Source organism: Hyaena hyaena, unplaced genomic scaffold, assembly GCF_003009895.1.
Source record: "Hyaena hyaena isolate Hyena2069 unplaced genomic scaffold, ASM300989v1 scaffold_573, whole genome shotgun sequence".
Lineage (NCBI taxonomy): Eukaryota > Metazoa > Chordata > Mammalia > Carnivora > Hyaenidae > Hyaena > Hyaena hyaena.
In genome coordinates this window covers 550,150-564,867 of record NW_024081211.1, presented here as the reverse complement: position 1 = coordinate 564,867, position 14,718 = coordinate 550,150, and the positions used below count along the sequence as shown (strand labels likewise).

Here is a 14,718-nt window from a genome sequence, read left to right as displayed (position 1 = left end):
TGGACACTGGTCACAGAAATTTTCATTTTCTTTATTATCCATTTATTTTATTCACTTAAAATGCCAACTTATTCTCCCTCCATCTATAGGTTTTGAAATCCTTAAAATAATTTCATCCCAATCACTAAACTAAGACATTAGTTTCAAAAGGTGTTTTAAAAGTAAAATTTAACATTATATTGGCATGATAGATGCAAATGATGGCCAAACTAATTTTACATCTAACATTTGAAAAACTTGTTCCAAAATATTTAAGATGAAAGCTTATGATCTTCATTGATTTTGGATTCTGTGATTATAACCAAAATACTTAATTTATTCCAATTTATTTAGAAAGATACCTATTAAGTTTCTGCAGTTTTTCCAGATAAATGTATATTTTATCCATACGGAGTATTTTGAGATTATTTTAGCTACCAATTTACAAAGAAAATAGTAATACTAGTTCATTTTAGGTTTATAGGTCTTTTTTAGTATAAAACTTAAAATATTTATCAATATTTATAGCTTAAAAATATATTCTTATTATGGGCATTGATTCCTGATGAATAAATTCCTTATCTCCTTTAAGTTCTTACTACCTCTTTCCCTCATTAAAGGATATATTGAAATACTTCATCAAACTTCACATAGTAAAAGTATACATCTTGAAAGTCCATGATAGGTGGATATTTTAAAAATAGAGATTAAGAAAAAACCCAAAAAGCATGGTTACTCTAAGAAAACAATGGGGCAATTGCAAAGCAGTTAAAACAATCCAGCACAGAAAGAACTTTTCTGACAAGAGGAAGTTACTAGAAGAAAAATGGAAGAAAATCAGGGTTCCAAGCCATTCACTTCCCAGAGGTTATAAACAGCATGCTTTCTCTCTCAACTCTCTCTTCCTTGAGCTTAACCAAAATGTACCGATTTTCTACTGAATACAGGTGGAGTGTCATTACAATACAATTTAAATGGCAATCTGTTTCTTCTTTTGTTTAATAAACACTCTCACCTCAAAAACAAACAAACAAATGAAACAAAAAAAAAGGAAGGAAGAGTTGTTAACATTTTTTTTTCCCACCCAAGGAACAAGCACTCAGCTTTAGAATTTGGCTAGAAAAGATACTATGCTGCCATCTACCAACCCAAAGGGGTATAAAGAAGAAAACAGACTAAAGCTTTCACTTCCTTGAGTTGACAGAATACAGGATCAAAGTCTATGGCATTCCTTAACTGTGCTAATATTTCCACAAGAAAGATGCACAGTAATCATTAAGACAATCTCCAAATAAGGGACATTTGGGGACTTTTATTCCACATCTCAAATAATTGAAAGGGGCACAATGTGAACTAACCAGGTTTCTGACACTATTTGGCCAGCTTTACACACAAAGTGAAGAGCTGGATATAGTTTTGTTGGTTTGCTTTAGAGAATTCAAAAAGAGACAGGCAAAAACTTAGGGGAAATAACTTTTAATTAAAATGTGCACAAGTATAAGTGACAAATGAATTTCACCAAAGAAGTGATATGTAAAGGGGATCAATGTCTCTCTCTCTCAGAAATAAATTAAAAAACATTAAAAAACAAAAAAAGAAACAAAAAAACCTTGGGATGCCTGGGTGGCTCAGTCAGTTAAGCGTCTGACTTCAGCTCAGGTCATGATCTCACCAATTGTGAATTCGAGTCCCACGTTGGGCTCTGTGCTAACAGCTCAGAGCCTGGAGCCTGCTTCAAATTCAGTATCTCCCTGTCTCTCTGACACTCCCCCACTCACACTCTGTCTCTCTCTCCCTCAAGAATGCACATTTTAAAAAATTTTTTCAAAAGAACTTCAATAATAGAATGCCTAGAAGCAATTCATTTTGTCATTAAGGACACACAGACTGCAAGTAAAGAGATGGAAAAAGATATTCGATGTAAATGGAAACCAAAGGTAAGCAAAAGTAGTTATACTTTATATCTGACAAAACAGATTTTAAGCCAAAGACTCTAATAAGAGACAAGGAGGTCAATATAATGATAAAGGATTAATTCAACAAGAAAATATTTGTAAATATTTATGCACACAACATAGGAACATTTAAATACATTGAGCAAATATTAACAGAACTGAAAGGAGAAATAGACAGCAATACAATAATGGCAGGGCTTTTAATACTCCAATTTCAACAATGGATAGATCATCCAGACAGGAAATTAAGAAAACATTGGACTGAAACTACACATTAGACCAGACATTTATAGACTATCCCATCCAACAGCAGCAGAATATATACTCTCCTCAAACATACACAGAACATTCCCGAGAGCAGATCATATGTTAGGCCACGAAACAAGTCTTAATAAAGTTAAAATGACTGAGCTCATATCAAACATCTTCACCAAAACCACAATGGTATGAAACTAGCAATCAATTACAAGAAGAAAACTGGAAAATTCACAAATATGTGGAGATTAAACAACATACTACTGAACAATGAGTCAGAGAAGAAATCAAAACAGAAATCGAAAACACATCTTGAGGAAAATGAAAATGGAACTTGAACACACTACAACTTAGGAGATGCAGCAAAAGCAGTTCTGAAAGAAGTTCATAGCAACAAATTCTTACATTAGGAAAAAAGAAAGATCTCAAACCACCTAACTTAATACCTCAAGGAACTAGAATAGAAAAAGAAACTAAGCTAAAAGTTAGTAGAAGGAAAGAAATAACGAAGCTAAGAGGAGAAATAAATGAAATAGGAACTAAAAAGATAATAGAAAAAATTGAGGAAACTAAAAGTGGATGCTTAGAAAAGATAAAGAAAATGGACTAATCTTTAGCTAGACACACTTAAAAAAATTAAAAAAGAGGGCTGAAATCCAATCAGACATGAAAGAGGAGACATTATGACTGACACCAGACAGACACAAGGATCATAAGAGACTACTCTAAAAATGATATAGAAACAAATGGGACAACCTAGAAGAAAACAGACAAATCCCTAGAAACATACAACCTACTGGAACTGAATCAGGAGGAAACAGAAAATCTGAACAGATCAATTACTAGTAAGGAAATTGAATCAGTAATCAAAAATCACTCAACAAAGAAAAGACCAGGACCAGACAGCTTCATTGGTGAATTCTACCAAACACTCAAAGAATTAATACCAATCCTTCTTAAACTACTACAAATATTGAAGAGGGAAGACTTTCAAAATCATTCTACAAGATTTGCATTAACCTGATACCAAAATAAGGCAACAACATTAGAAGAAAAGAAAATCACACAACACAATCCATGATGAACACAGACGCAAAAATCCTCCACAAAATATAAGCAAACTGAATTCATCAATACATTAAAAAGATCATACACCATGATCAAGTGGAATTTATTCCAGGAATACAAGAATGGTTCAACATCTGCAAAACAGCATGAGACAGCACAGTAATAGAATGGAAAGAAAAATCGTGATCATCTCAATAATGCAGAAAAAGCATTCTACAAAACTCAACATCCATTCATGATAAAAAGCCTTAAAATTAGGGACATATATCAACATAATAAAGGCCATATATGACTAGCCCAGAGGAACATCATACTCAATAATGAAAAGCTGAAAGCTTTTGCTCTAAGATCAAAAAGAAGACAAGGATGCCCACCTTCACCACTTGATTCAACTTAATACTGCAAGTTAGAGTAATTAAGGGAAAAAAAAAAAAGGCATCTAAATTAGAATAGAGGTAAAACTTTCTTTGTACCGGACATGATATATATACAGAAAACCTAAACAGTCTACCAAAAACTGTCAGAACTACTACATGAATTCAGTAAAGTCACAGGATACAAAATCAATATACAAATATCAGTTGTGTTTCTATAAGATAACTATCAGAAAAAGATTTAAGAAAATAATCCCATTTACAATTGCATCAAAAAATACCTTGGAATAAATTTAACTAATGAAGTAAAAGATCTGTATGGTAAAAACCAAAACACTGATGAAAAAAACTGAAGAAACCACTAGTAAATGGAAAGCTATTCCATGCTCATGGATTGGAAGAATTAAATATTCGTAAAATGTCTACTACCCAAGCAATCTACAGATTTCAATGCAAATCCTGACCAAAATTCCAATGGCATTTTTTCACAGAAACAGAACAATCCTAAAATTTGTATGGAATGACAAAAAACTCTGAATAGCCAATCCTGAGAAAGAAGAATAAGGCTGGAGGCATCACTTTCTAATTTTAAACTATATCAAAAAGATTTAGTAACCAAAACAGCATGATGCTGGTGTAAAAACAGACACATAAATCAAAAGAACAATATAAGAGCAGAGAAAGAAACCCGTGCATATATGGTCAATTAATTTTTGACAAAGCAATTAAGAATAGTCAATGGGCAAAGGACTATCTCTTCAGTAAATGGTGCTGGGAAAACTGGAAGGCCACATCAAAGAATAAAATCATATTTCTATCTTTTATTTACACAAAACTCAGTTTCTCCTCACTTTTTTGTATTTTCTTCCTACATTTTTAATCTCCTAACAAACATTTACTATTCTGTTGGTCATTTGTCACTGTTCAGTCTGCATATATATATATTTAATAAAATCATATAACATTTATATGTATATATATCTAAGGATTCAAATATTATCTATAATCAGCTTTCCCATTTAAAAAAAGTGATTCTTCCTCTAATTGGCAGAAATTTTCCAAAGTTGGAGAGGAAAATCGTTTTATAATTTCAAATGTCTTAATCCAAGAATCCTTATATTCTTATCAAAATTTCTTTAGTCTGTCATCAGTCTCCCAGTAATACTGTTACACGATCTGTAAAATTTTCATAAAAATTAATAGGCCAAAGAAAAAGTGTTCCCTCCTTTTGAGAGCTTTTATAAAATAAACATAACATAAACTGAATGTCTATTATATATCAGATACTTTCACATGTGTTATCTCATTTAATCTCATTATTACTCACATTTTCCAGAAGAGAACACTGCAATTCAGAAAGGCTATACATGGTGTCAAAGGTTATACATATAATAAGAAAAGTCAGGCTTTGGTCTTAGGTGTGTCTGCTTACAAAGTCAAGATCATTCTACTAACAGGGGTTGGCAAACTCAATAAAAAGCGCCGAAGAGTTAGTATTTTAGGCTTCGGGCCATATGTCTTTGTCACAACTACTCAACTCTGCTGTTGTAGCCCAAAAGCAATTGTAGACAATATGGAAACAAATAGGAATAGCTGTGTTTCAGTAAAACTTTATTAATAAAAACAGATGGAGGGTCAAATTTAACTCAAGGTTCATAGTTTGCCAATCCCTTCACTTTCCTACAATGCAAAACCCCTATTAGGTTTTCATTATGACCAGTAAATTTTAAGTCTCTCTCTCTTTAAAAAAGTATTACCTTAATCTCACTGGGAAATTTAAAAAATGTTTTTAATGTTTATTTATTTTTGAGAGAGAAAGAGAAGGTGTAAACAAAAGAGGGCAGACAGAGAAGGAGACACAGAATCCAAAGCAGGCTCCAGGTTCTGAGCTGTCAGCACAGAGCCTGACACAGAGCTCGAACTCAAGAACCACTAGATCATGACCTGAGCTGAAGTCAGACACTTAACCGACTAAGCCACGCAGGCACCCCTCACTGGGAAATTTTATTTTAATGCTTTTCTTATAAGGTTCAATATTTGTAACAAGTCACTCTTGGAGGAATATGTCCAACCTTTTACATATTCTAACTACAATGCCAATTATATCAGAAATCAATCTATAAATAAGATGAAACATTTCTAAAACTACAGTACTAGCATGTACTAAATTCTCAGTGTGAAAATGTCAAACACCCATAAAGTTAGTTCTCCCTTTTGAACTTTTTTCAATTAGTATCTAATTTTAATTGCTCAATCTATAGGAAATACACACAATCACCATAAGGCCCCGCTAATATACACAGCTAAGCAACAATAGCAAATATCCTTTTATGTATATAAAATGATCATGTATACAAAAACTATCTCAATATACAGAACTTAAAGACCTTATTCTTTAGAAAGACCTCCCCCCTCCCTTATTCCAAAACTTAATTATATGTACCATCACTAAAATTATTATTAATATAAAAGATTTAAGTAGTATGAAATGATATAAATAGGTAAGAAAAATTCCGCTTCTCCAGCAAGGACTCTAGTCTCTCCTTTCTTCTACCCTTCCTTCCTTCTTCACATATGCATATGCATCCACACCCTTGTGCATGCTTTCGTTCTATTCTGTCTGCCTCTCTCGGTCTCTCTCTCTCTCTCTCTCTCTCTCTCTCTCTCGGTCCGTTTTCTCTCTCTCTCTCTCTCTCGGTCTGTTTTCTCTCTCTCTCTCACACTCTCACACACACACACACACACACACACACACAGTATTATTTCAAAAACACAATCCAAGTCCAAATTAGGCACAAGATCAGGCTTAAGTACCAATTGTACACATAAAACACAGAGGATAAGATTCAAAAACACAAGAGCAGATTGAAATCCCAGCTCTACAACTAAAACCAGCTGAATACTCGCTTACTAGCTTGGTGCCTTCAGTCACTACTTAATTAATCTGTATTAGTCTGTTTGCTCATCTACAAAAATGGGAAAACTGCACCCACCTCACGTGGTTGTTGCCTGCATTAAAGTGAGATTTGAAACAACATGCCCACAGCAGGGTGTGGATACTTTGTCAAGTACTTAAGACTTGTTGCTGCTAATCACCCCAACAGCACTATTTGGGGCAAGTCTTACTCAGATCTATTGTTACTCCTGTATACAATGGGAAAAGTACTCTTTCCAATGGTGTATGTGACAACAACCTTTTATAGGACCTTGCAAATTCTTATCATAATTGTTAGACATCAAGGGGAAAAACGTCCTTTTTTCTCAAAAACTTAACATTCCCTTGAGAAACTTTAAAAAATTAAAGTCCATTTTTATTCCTGCAAAGACATGAGAAGTTAACATTCTTCACTTTCTCTCTCATTACTGTAGATATTTTTAAACCAAAACATATATATTGAAAGACCTCATTAAGTTGCTTTTTAAAGAAAGCCACTCAACACTAATAAATTATCATAAATGGATTTGGTTAAAAGGGAATGTCAGATTAGGGTCTACTTTCTCAACCCCAATACATTTTCAAATTCACCAAGTCTGGAGTATATTTTTGTTTTTTGTTTCCAATCCTCTGCACTTAAAGGAACCACACATTAGTAACTGTATGCTACAGCTGTTCCAACATCAGTGGATATGAACATTTCTTACCAAGTTACGCTTTTTCAGTGGAAGAAAGTAATAATAGTGGCAGAAAGAAAACATCAGTGCGTACGAAGTAAGAAGTTCTGTGTAGAAACACAACTGCAGAAAAAGCCAATGATTATCTTCACCAACACAATTGTTAATCCTGAAGAGAAAAATGAAAACGGAAACAGTACTTTAAACTTTAATAAAATGTTAATCTCAGGGCTGGTAAACCTAAAAATAAAAACAAACAACGTCATAGTATACTTAACTTCATGGAGGTATGCTAACGTCCCTTAAACCTAAAAGCAAACCATGCATGTGAAAAGCTACACTATAAGTATGCCTCCTCCCGTTTGGAAAGCACTTTCTACTTGACGAAAAGGAAGTCCTGGAAGATGATCTGCCTTCAATTCACAACCACCCAGTGTGGCAGGAAGAGCAGATGGCAGTCTCCTTGTTTCATCGATATGGGAACAGGAACAAAGGAGTTAAGACACTTGCCAGAGGAAGAGATAGTAGCCAAGAAAACAAGAACCTTCTCTACAGCGCTCTTCCATTCCAGCTGTGGAGAACAATTTGAACGATTTGAAGTAAAACAACTTAAGCCTGCCGTTCTGACATTATTGCAAAGCAGTCATAATTTTTCTTACTTTTAAAATCCATGCTTAGTTGCTGAAAATAAACACATAGCCAAAAGTATTTATAAATTCTTAGAGCTGCACTTCCACTATGACAATAGTGAACCATAACCAGGAAAAATGATTAAAATTATGATCCTAAAATTTTCAAGGCTCAAGACTGTATTGTTCCAAAATTTATTTATTGTGCCCCAATTTTTCAAATATTTTATAATTCCAGCAGAAAACCCTAGTCCCAAACTATCATTTACCTTTACAAATGTTTTCATTTCACTATAGCATTATACTGCCATTGTTTGGGGAACAAAAGATACAATAGGCTCAATTCCTAACAAATTGCTGTTTTTAAGGTGTATCACTGAGATTATTTTTTGAAATCAGATATAGAACTAAATGGAAAACCTGCAGAGGCATTTTCTAAACTTAAGTTCTCATATTTTGTAAATGTGAAAATGCCTGGGTTTTGCTAGGCGCAAGCAGGGCTTTCTCTCGCAAGTGAGAAGTGTGCTCGTGTGGGCACTCAACACACTCTTCCAGAGCCGCTGCTTCCCTGACGTCTGCTGGCCCCACTCTCCTCGTCCTGCCCCAAGGTAAGACATAAATGCTATTATGATGGCATCCTTCTTAACTGGAGAGCTTTAAGAAACACTAAGGTGCTCAGTCTATATGTACGAGTTTTTCAGTAACAAACTATTCAGAAAGAGAAATCAGTGCCAGAAATAGAGAAAATCTCAAGGTGACCTGAGAATTGACCTCCAAATCTAAAGCTCTCAGGCAGCTAAGATGATGCAGTTTCTGAAAATATCAAAAATTCTCTTTGCTTGCAATTTACACTGTCCACTTCCCTTACCCTCTATCTCCACAATGCTCTACTAAGGAATTCAATCAGGAAAGTCCCTCAGTATATTTAAAGCTGTTGGTCTACGCTCCTTTCCTACCTCCAACTCTACTTCCACTCTTCTTCCCACCAGTACTCTGAGAAGCTGACGAAAACCAGAGAAGGAGCCAACAAACAGAGAGCTCACCCCAATTTCAGAATTTAGGTTAAAAGCACATTTTGTCACCAAGTTAGTCTTTATCCCTTAAAAATAAATAAGGAATATTGCTAATCTCTACAGGAGCAATACATCTCCTGGTTGATTATTTTAAAGCTTAAAATAATGCATTCTTTTCATAGGAAGGATCAATATCCAACTGTAATTTGAACGTGTATTATATATTAATCAATCAGAAACAGTACTCTAAAAAAAGGGTATACAATTTTTTCAGTGTGATTACCACTAACCCAATAATACATGTTTTACCTAGCCTTTTCTTTTTAGTCTATTACTATTATAGTTGTAAACAGATCACTGAGGTTTAGAAAATCTCAGAGAATTAGTCTGTTTAAATTCAAAGCATATTTTTTAAATATCAACTATATATTAATTCACTACACTATTCTGTTAATCGTATCAGACAATCATAAGCTTTTTTAGATAGTAACCAAGAGCTTTTATCTAATATCTAAGCTTTTTTAAAAAATGCTTTTATTTTTTCCTAATCTTGGGAAATTACTTTCTACTTAAATAATCAATTTATACTAAAAATCAAATTTTCACTAAGAGCTTGGTAACAAATCTTAAATTATGCTATCAAAATAAATTATCAAAAATATGGGAAACTCTAAATTGATCAGCATTAGCAGACAAAGCTAAACTCCGCCCTTAAGTCAACTGTAGATAAATGCAGTTATAAATTTAAAAAGCCCATCATGCAGTTAACTTTGTATATGCGCATGTATGTGTGTACAAACACAAATATATATGTATTTAGATATATTTACAAAGTGCTACACTATACTAGTTTAAATATTTATACAGAGATCCCATGCTAGGAAAACAGAATTAAATACAATATCTTGCTCACAGATTTTCGTGACAGCTTTGAAATGAGATACAATGCAGAATTCTCACAGCATTTGTTTTCAAAATGCTAGTACTCAACAGAACCATTTTTTAAAATATTACAAGAGAGCCCCCTATTGACCAAAAATGTCAGCAGTTCAGCTGAAGCAGCGAACTACCACTTCTATATATCCAGCACGTATGTAATCTTAATACCTATGTCCAATACATACTATTGAAAAAGGCTTAAAGGGGGTGACATAAGGTGTCAGGGTATCTGAAATACGTTATTCTTTTATTAAACAAGTGGAAGAGAAATACAAACAATGGAATGTATATCATTTATTACAGTTAGAAACTCTAACAGCTACTATTTAAGCACTTTTTATGTGTCAGATACTACACTACCTGCTTTATAAACATTGCCTCATTTAACACGACCATCTCAATTCTATTGATGCTTAGGTGCATCTGATTCTCAGTTTTCTACTCAAATATCTCTATGTTAGAAAAGATAGGATCTCTGTGCAAAAAGGACTTTGGAAGTTGATAGAATCTGATAGAATAATGGTATCCTTCTTAAAGGATTTTTGAAAACTGCATAATTATAATTTTTATTTAAATCTACTAAGTCCTAAGATTTATTTTTCACTGTTTTTTCCTCCCCTAAAAGTAAATCATACATAGCTTACCACGGACAGTGATGATCCATTCTCCTAACACAGTGGCCACAGCGGCTACAGTGATGAGAACGCTTTGGTCGCATCAAATTACATTTGTTACATAATTCCCAGAACTCCCGTTCTAGAGAAGGAAATTAAAATCCATTTAATAAAGGCAAAAGAGTAATGTTGAAATTTAGCAACAACAGTTTAGATTTTTAGGAAGTCCTCCATATATACATATATATATATGTATATGTCCAAGAAATTTTTCTTCTTCTACATCTTCACTGTGAGAGTTTGCCAGAAATACTGCTATTCTACTCTATGAAAGTCTTATTCTGTACATTTCTAATTTTAAACACTATAAGAGTAAGACACTCTTAATAGTCAAACTAAACGACAGAAAATAATGTATTTGGGTTTTGGACATATTGCTATAAGTAAAATCTCAAAACTCAAAAGTATAACCAAGTTTATTATATTTATTTTTTTAATGTTTATTTTTGAGACAGACAGAGAGCAAGTGGGGGAGGGGCAGAGAGAGAGGGAGTCACAGAATCCCAAGCAGGCTCCAGGCTCTGAGCTAGCTGTCAGCACACAGCCTGATGCGGGGCTCAAACCCACGAACCGTGATATCATGAACTGAGCTGAAGTCGGACGCTTAACCTACTGAGCCACTCAGGCGCCCCAGCAAATTATTATATTTAAAAAGAATTTTATGTAAACAAATTTAGTTCTAGAAATTTTATTAAAAAATAAATAGTGCTGAATCCTGGTTTCATAGACTAAGAAATCAAAATCAATCCTATAAACTCATTAGAAAAACAGAGATAGCATTCCCACCTCCCAACCATTTTATATTTTTAATATCAATAAATTCATTTGGGATTGTTTACAGGAGAGGCTTGGAGGTATTAGAATGGTTTCAGAAATAAAGAAGATTACAAGAAAATTATTATTTAGTGGAAATAAGGGAGTTCTTTACAAAATTCTTCCCTACAGTCAAGTAGCAATTTATTTTACCTTGTAATTAAAGAGGACACATTTAAGTTTCGTGCTAAAAAACATTAGGTTTACAGTTATCATAAAGAGAAAAGTCATTTGTTTTCAGTATATATTTTTCTAATCAGATACATAAGAACTATATGAAAGTCATCTACAAAGACAATCACTTTATTATACAGAATGTATCCATTTAAAATTTGCTAAAATGGAACTTTCCTTTTACAGAATTCTTAAACTGTCTGTCACCTATGTTCATTTTCTCCAACACTACGTTTAAACTACACTCTAACCTTGTTAAAAGCATGGGCATAGTAAAATTAACCTAACTCTCAATATTCAGATTCAAAGTATGACTCTAGCACACATATGACTAAATACCTGCTAAAGTATAAAAGTTTAAATTTTAAAAAATTAAAGATTTCAAATATGAGTAAAAGAAGATAATACTAGGTAGTATTCAATTTTCTAAAAAGAGATCCTATTTTAATTCCATTATTTTAGTTCAATAACAATAGTAAAATCAATATATTAGAATTTTATGTAGTAAAGTATTATGAAAAATTCTGCTTTAGAAATCAATAATAATAGTATCAAATTAAGATCTTTTGGGCTGCCTGGGTGGCTCAGTCGGTTAAGCGTCCAACTTTGGTTCAGGTCATGATCTCATCGTTTGTGAGTTTGAGTCCCACATCGAGCTCCGTGCTGAAAGCTCAGAGCCTGGAGCCACTTTGAATTCTGTGTCTCCCTCTCTCTACCCCTCCCGTGCTCATGCTCTGTCTCTGTCTCTGTCTCTCTCTCTCTCAATAATAAATGAACGTTAAAAAAAAATTAAGAAAAAAAATCTTTTCACTTCTTACAGTTCTTATTTTAATGAAAACTTATGTGAGAGGGCAACACTAAAGATTAATTTAGATAAACTAGTATCATTTAACTGTAAGAAACTCATTTCACATGTAGCATAATACAGTATCATAAGCAGATCTCTCTTTTCCCACTTAGCCATTGATGCTCCCAAACACCCTAATGTTAAAACCCTGAATTTACATATTGCAAAGATTATAGTCAGGGAGTAGATCTTCCCTGATGGGCCAATTTTCATTAAAAAAGAGCATAAAAACTTTGTCTTAAACCAGTGCCTTAAAATATAAATATGTCATATTCATTACTGGTCATTTCAGAATCTGATATTTTAGAGTAAAATCTTTCATACTTGAAATGAAATAATACTAAAAGATGGGGTGGGGCGCCTGGGTGGCTCAGTCAGTTAAGCGTCTGACTTCAGCTTAGGTCATGATTTCCCGGTTCACGGTTTCGAGCCCCGCATCGGGTTCTGTGCAGACAGCTCAAAGCCTGGAGCCTGTTTCGGATTCTGTGTCTCTCTCTACCCCTCCCCCACTCATCTCTGTCTCAAAAATAAATAAACTATTAAAAAAATTGAAATACACTAATGGTAAGAGCAAGAAGGAAAACTTTAAACAAAGATTTTTTTTAAATTTTATACCCTCAGAAAAGAAGACAGCATTTGACTATGGTCAGAGGAAAGCCTATAATTCTGCAGTCTAGACCACAGGGTGGCAAGCTACATTCCACAGGCAAATCATAAGCTAAGAATGGTTTTTACAGTGATCACAATTTTTAGTGATTGAAAATAAGAATTTATGAAATGTAAAAATCATGACATTTGAATTCCAGTGTCCACACATAAAGTTTTATTCATACACAGCTAAGCCCATTCATTTACAGATTATCTATCTATGACTACTTTTGGGCTACAGTGGCAGAGCTGAGGGGCTGTGACAGAGATTGTATGGTCTATAAAGCAGAAAATATTTACTATCTGGCCCTTTACAGTAAAGACGAGTTGGCCCATCTATGGTCTGGCTAAATTTAAGAAACTATACAAGTATCTAAAATGATAAATATATTTGAAAAACTCACACTTTCACACACATATACACCTATGTGTGTAGAGCACAAAGAAAAAAACACACTACTGTAAATATCTAAAAAATATTTTTTTTAAAGAATAAAAATCCAGCCACCTTAACCTATCCTACATATCTATAAACCATTTCTTGATCTTCTCCCTTTAAGGTTTATTCATGTTCAAATGTGACCTTAGTCCAAGGGATACAGGAGTGCTGATGCATAGGGGCACATGTACCCCAATGTTCATAGCGGCACTCTCAACAATTGCCAAAACATGGAAAAAGCCTAAGTGTCCATCAACTGACAAATGGATCAAGAAGATGTGGTTTATCTATACAATGGAATACTACATGGCAATGAGAAACAATGAAATCTGGCCATGTGTAGCAACATGGATGGAACTACAGCGTGTTATGCTGAGCTAAAGAAGTCAGGCAGAGAAGGACAAATACCATATGTTTGCACGTATAGGAGGATTAGGAGGAACTTAATGGAGGACCATGGGGGAGAAGGGGAGAAATACTTGGGGAGAGGGAGGGAGGCAAACCATGAGAGACTCTTGAATGCTGAGAACAAACTGAGGGCTAATGGGGGTGGGGGGGGAGGCAAAGGGGTGATGGGCATGGAGGGGGGCACTTGTGGGGATGAGCACGGGGTGTTTTATGGAAACCAACTTGACAATAAACTATTTTTAAAAAATAAATTAAAATAAAATGTTACGCAGCCATTAAAAAAAAATGACCTTAGTGACCGATATATTCTAAGGTCTGAAGACTTTTGCACTAGCCATTCAATATAAAATAAAAGCCTTTGGGGAAAAAATCAGAGAGCAAAATACAATTTGTAAGTGATGAAAATAAAAATTTTAAATTAAAAAAAGCCTATAGGAGAGACTCCAGTTGCTAATTTATGGTACTTATAGATAAATTGAAAACTGACTTTTTTAAAGGAAAATTTTAAAGGAAAGAAAAATGAAAAAGTGACTTTTTTTAAGGAAAGAAAAATCAAAACATAAAACAAATCAAAGAAAATGAGTAAACCTAAGTAACCCTAAGTCAACATGATCACATTGTTTTGCATGGATCCTCTTTTGTGTATATGGGTGTGTGTTTATTATTATTATCTTTTGTTATTTATTTAAGTTCAAGTTAGTTAACATAACCATGTAGTACTGGTTTCAGGAGCAGAATTTAGTGACTCATCACTTACATACAACACCCTCTGCTCATCCCGACAAGTGTCTTCCTTAATGACCATCACCCACTTAGCACCCCCCATCCACCTCCCCTCCAGCAACCCTCAGTTTAAGCAGGGATTCTCTTAATGCTACAAATGCATGAATA

At 34.0% G+C, this 14,718-nt stretch overlaps 1 protein-coding gene across 3 annotated transcripts in view; it reads right to left on the bottom strand.

Annotated features, from left to right (window-relative positions):
* ZDHHC21 (zinc finger DHHC-type palmitoyltransferase 21) overlaps positions 1 to 14,718 on the bottom strand; it is a 77,907-nt gene that overhangs the window by 43,270 nt on the left and 19,919 nt on the right. For all 3 annotated transcript variants that reach the window (XM_039256581.1, XM_039256579.1, XM_039256578.1), the window contains 2 exons: positions 10,469 to 10,580; positions 7,274 to 7,412 (listed from right to left, as the gene is read on the bottom strand). In XM_039256581.1, the coding sequence (XP_039112512.1) occupies positions 7,274 to 7,412; positions 10,469 to 10,580 (251 nt within the window). The remainder of the gene's footprint in view (positions 1 to 7,273; positions 7,413 to 10,468; positions 10,581 to 14,718) is intronic.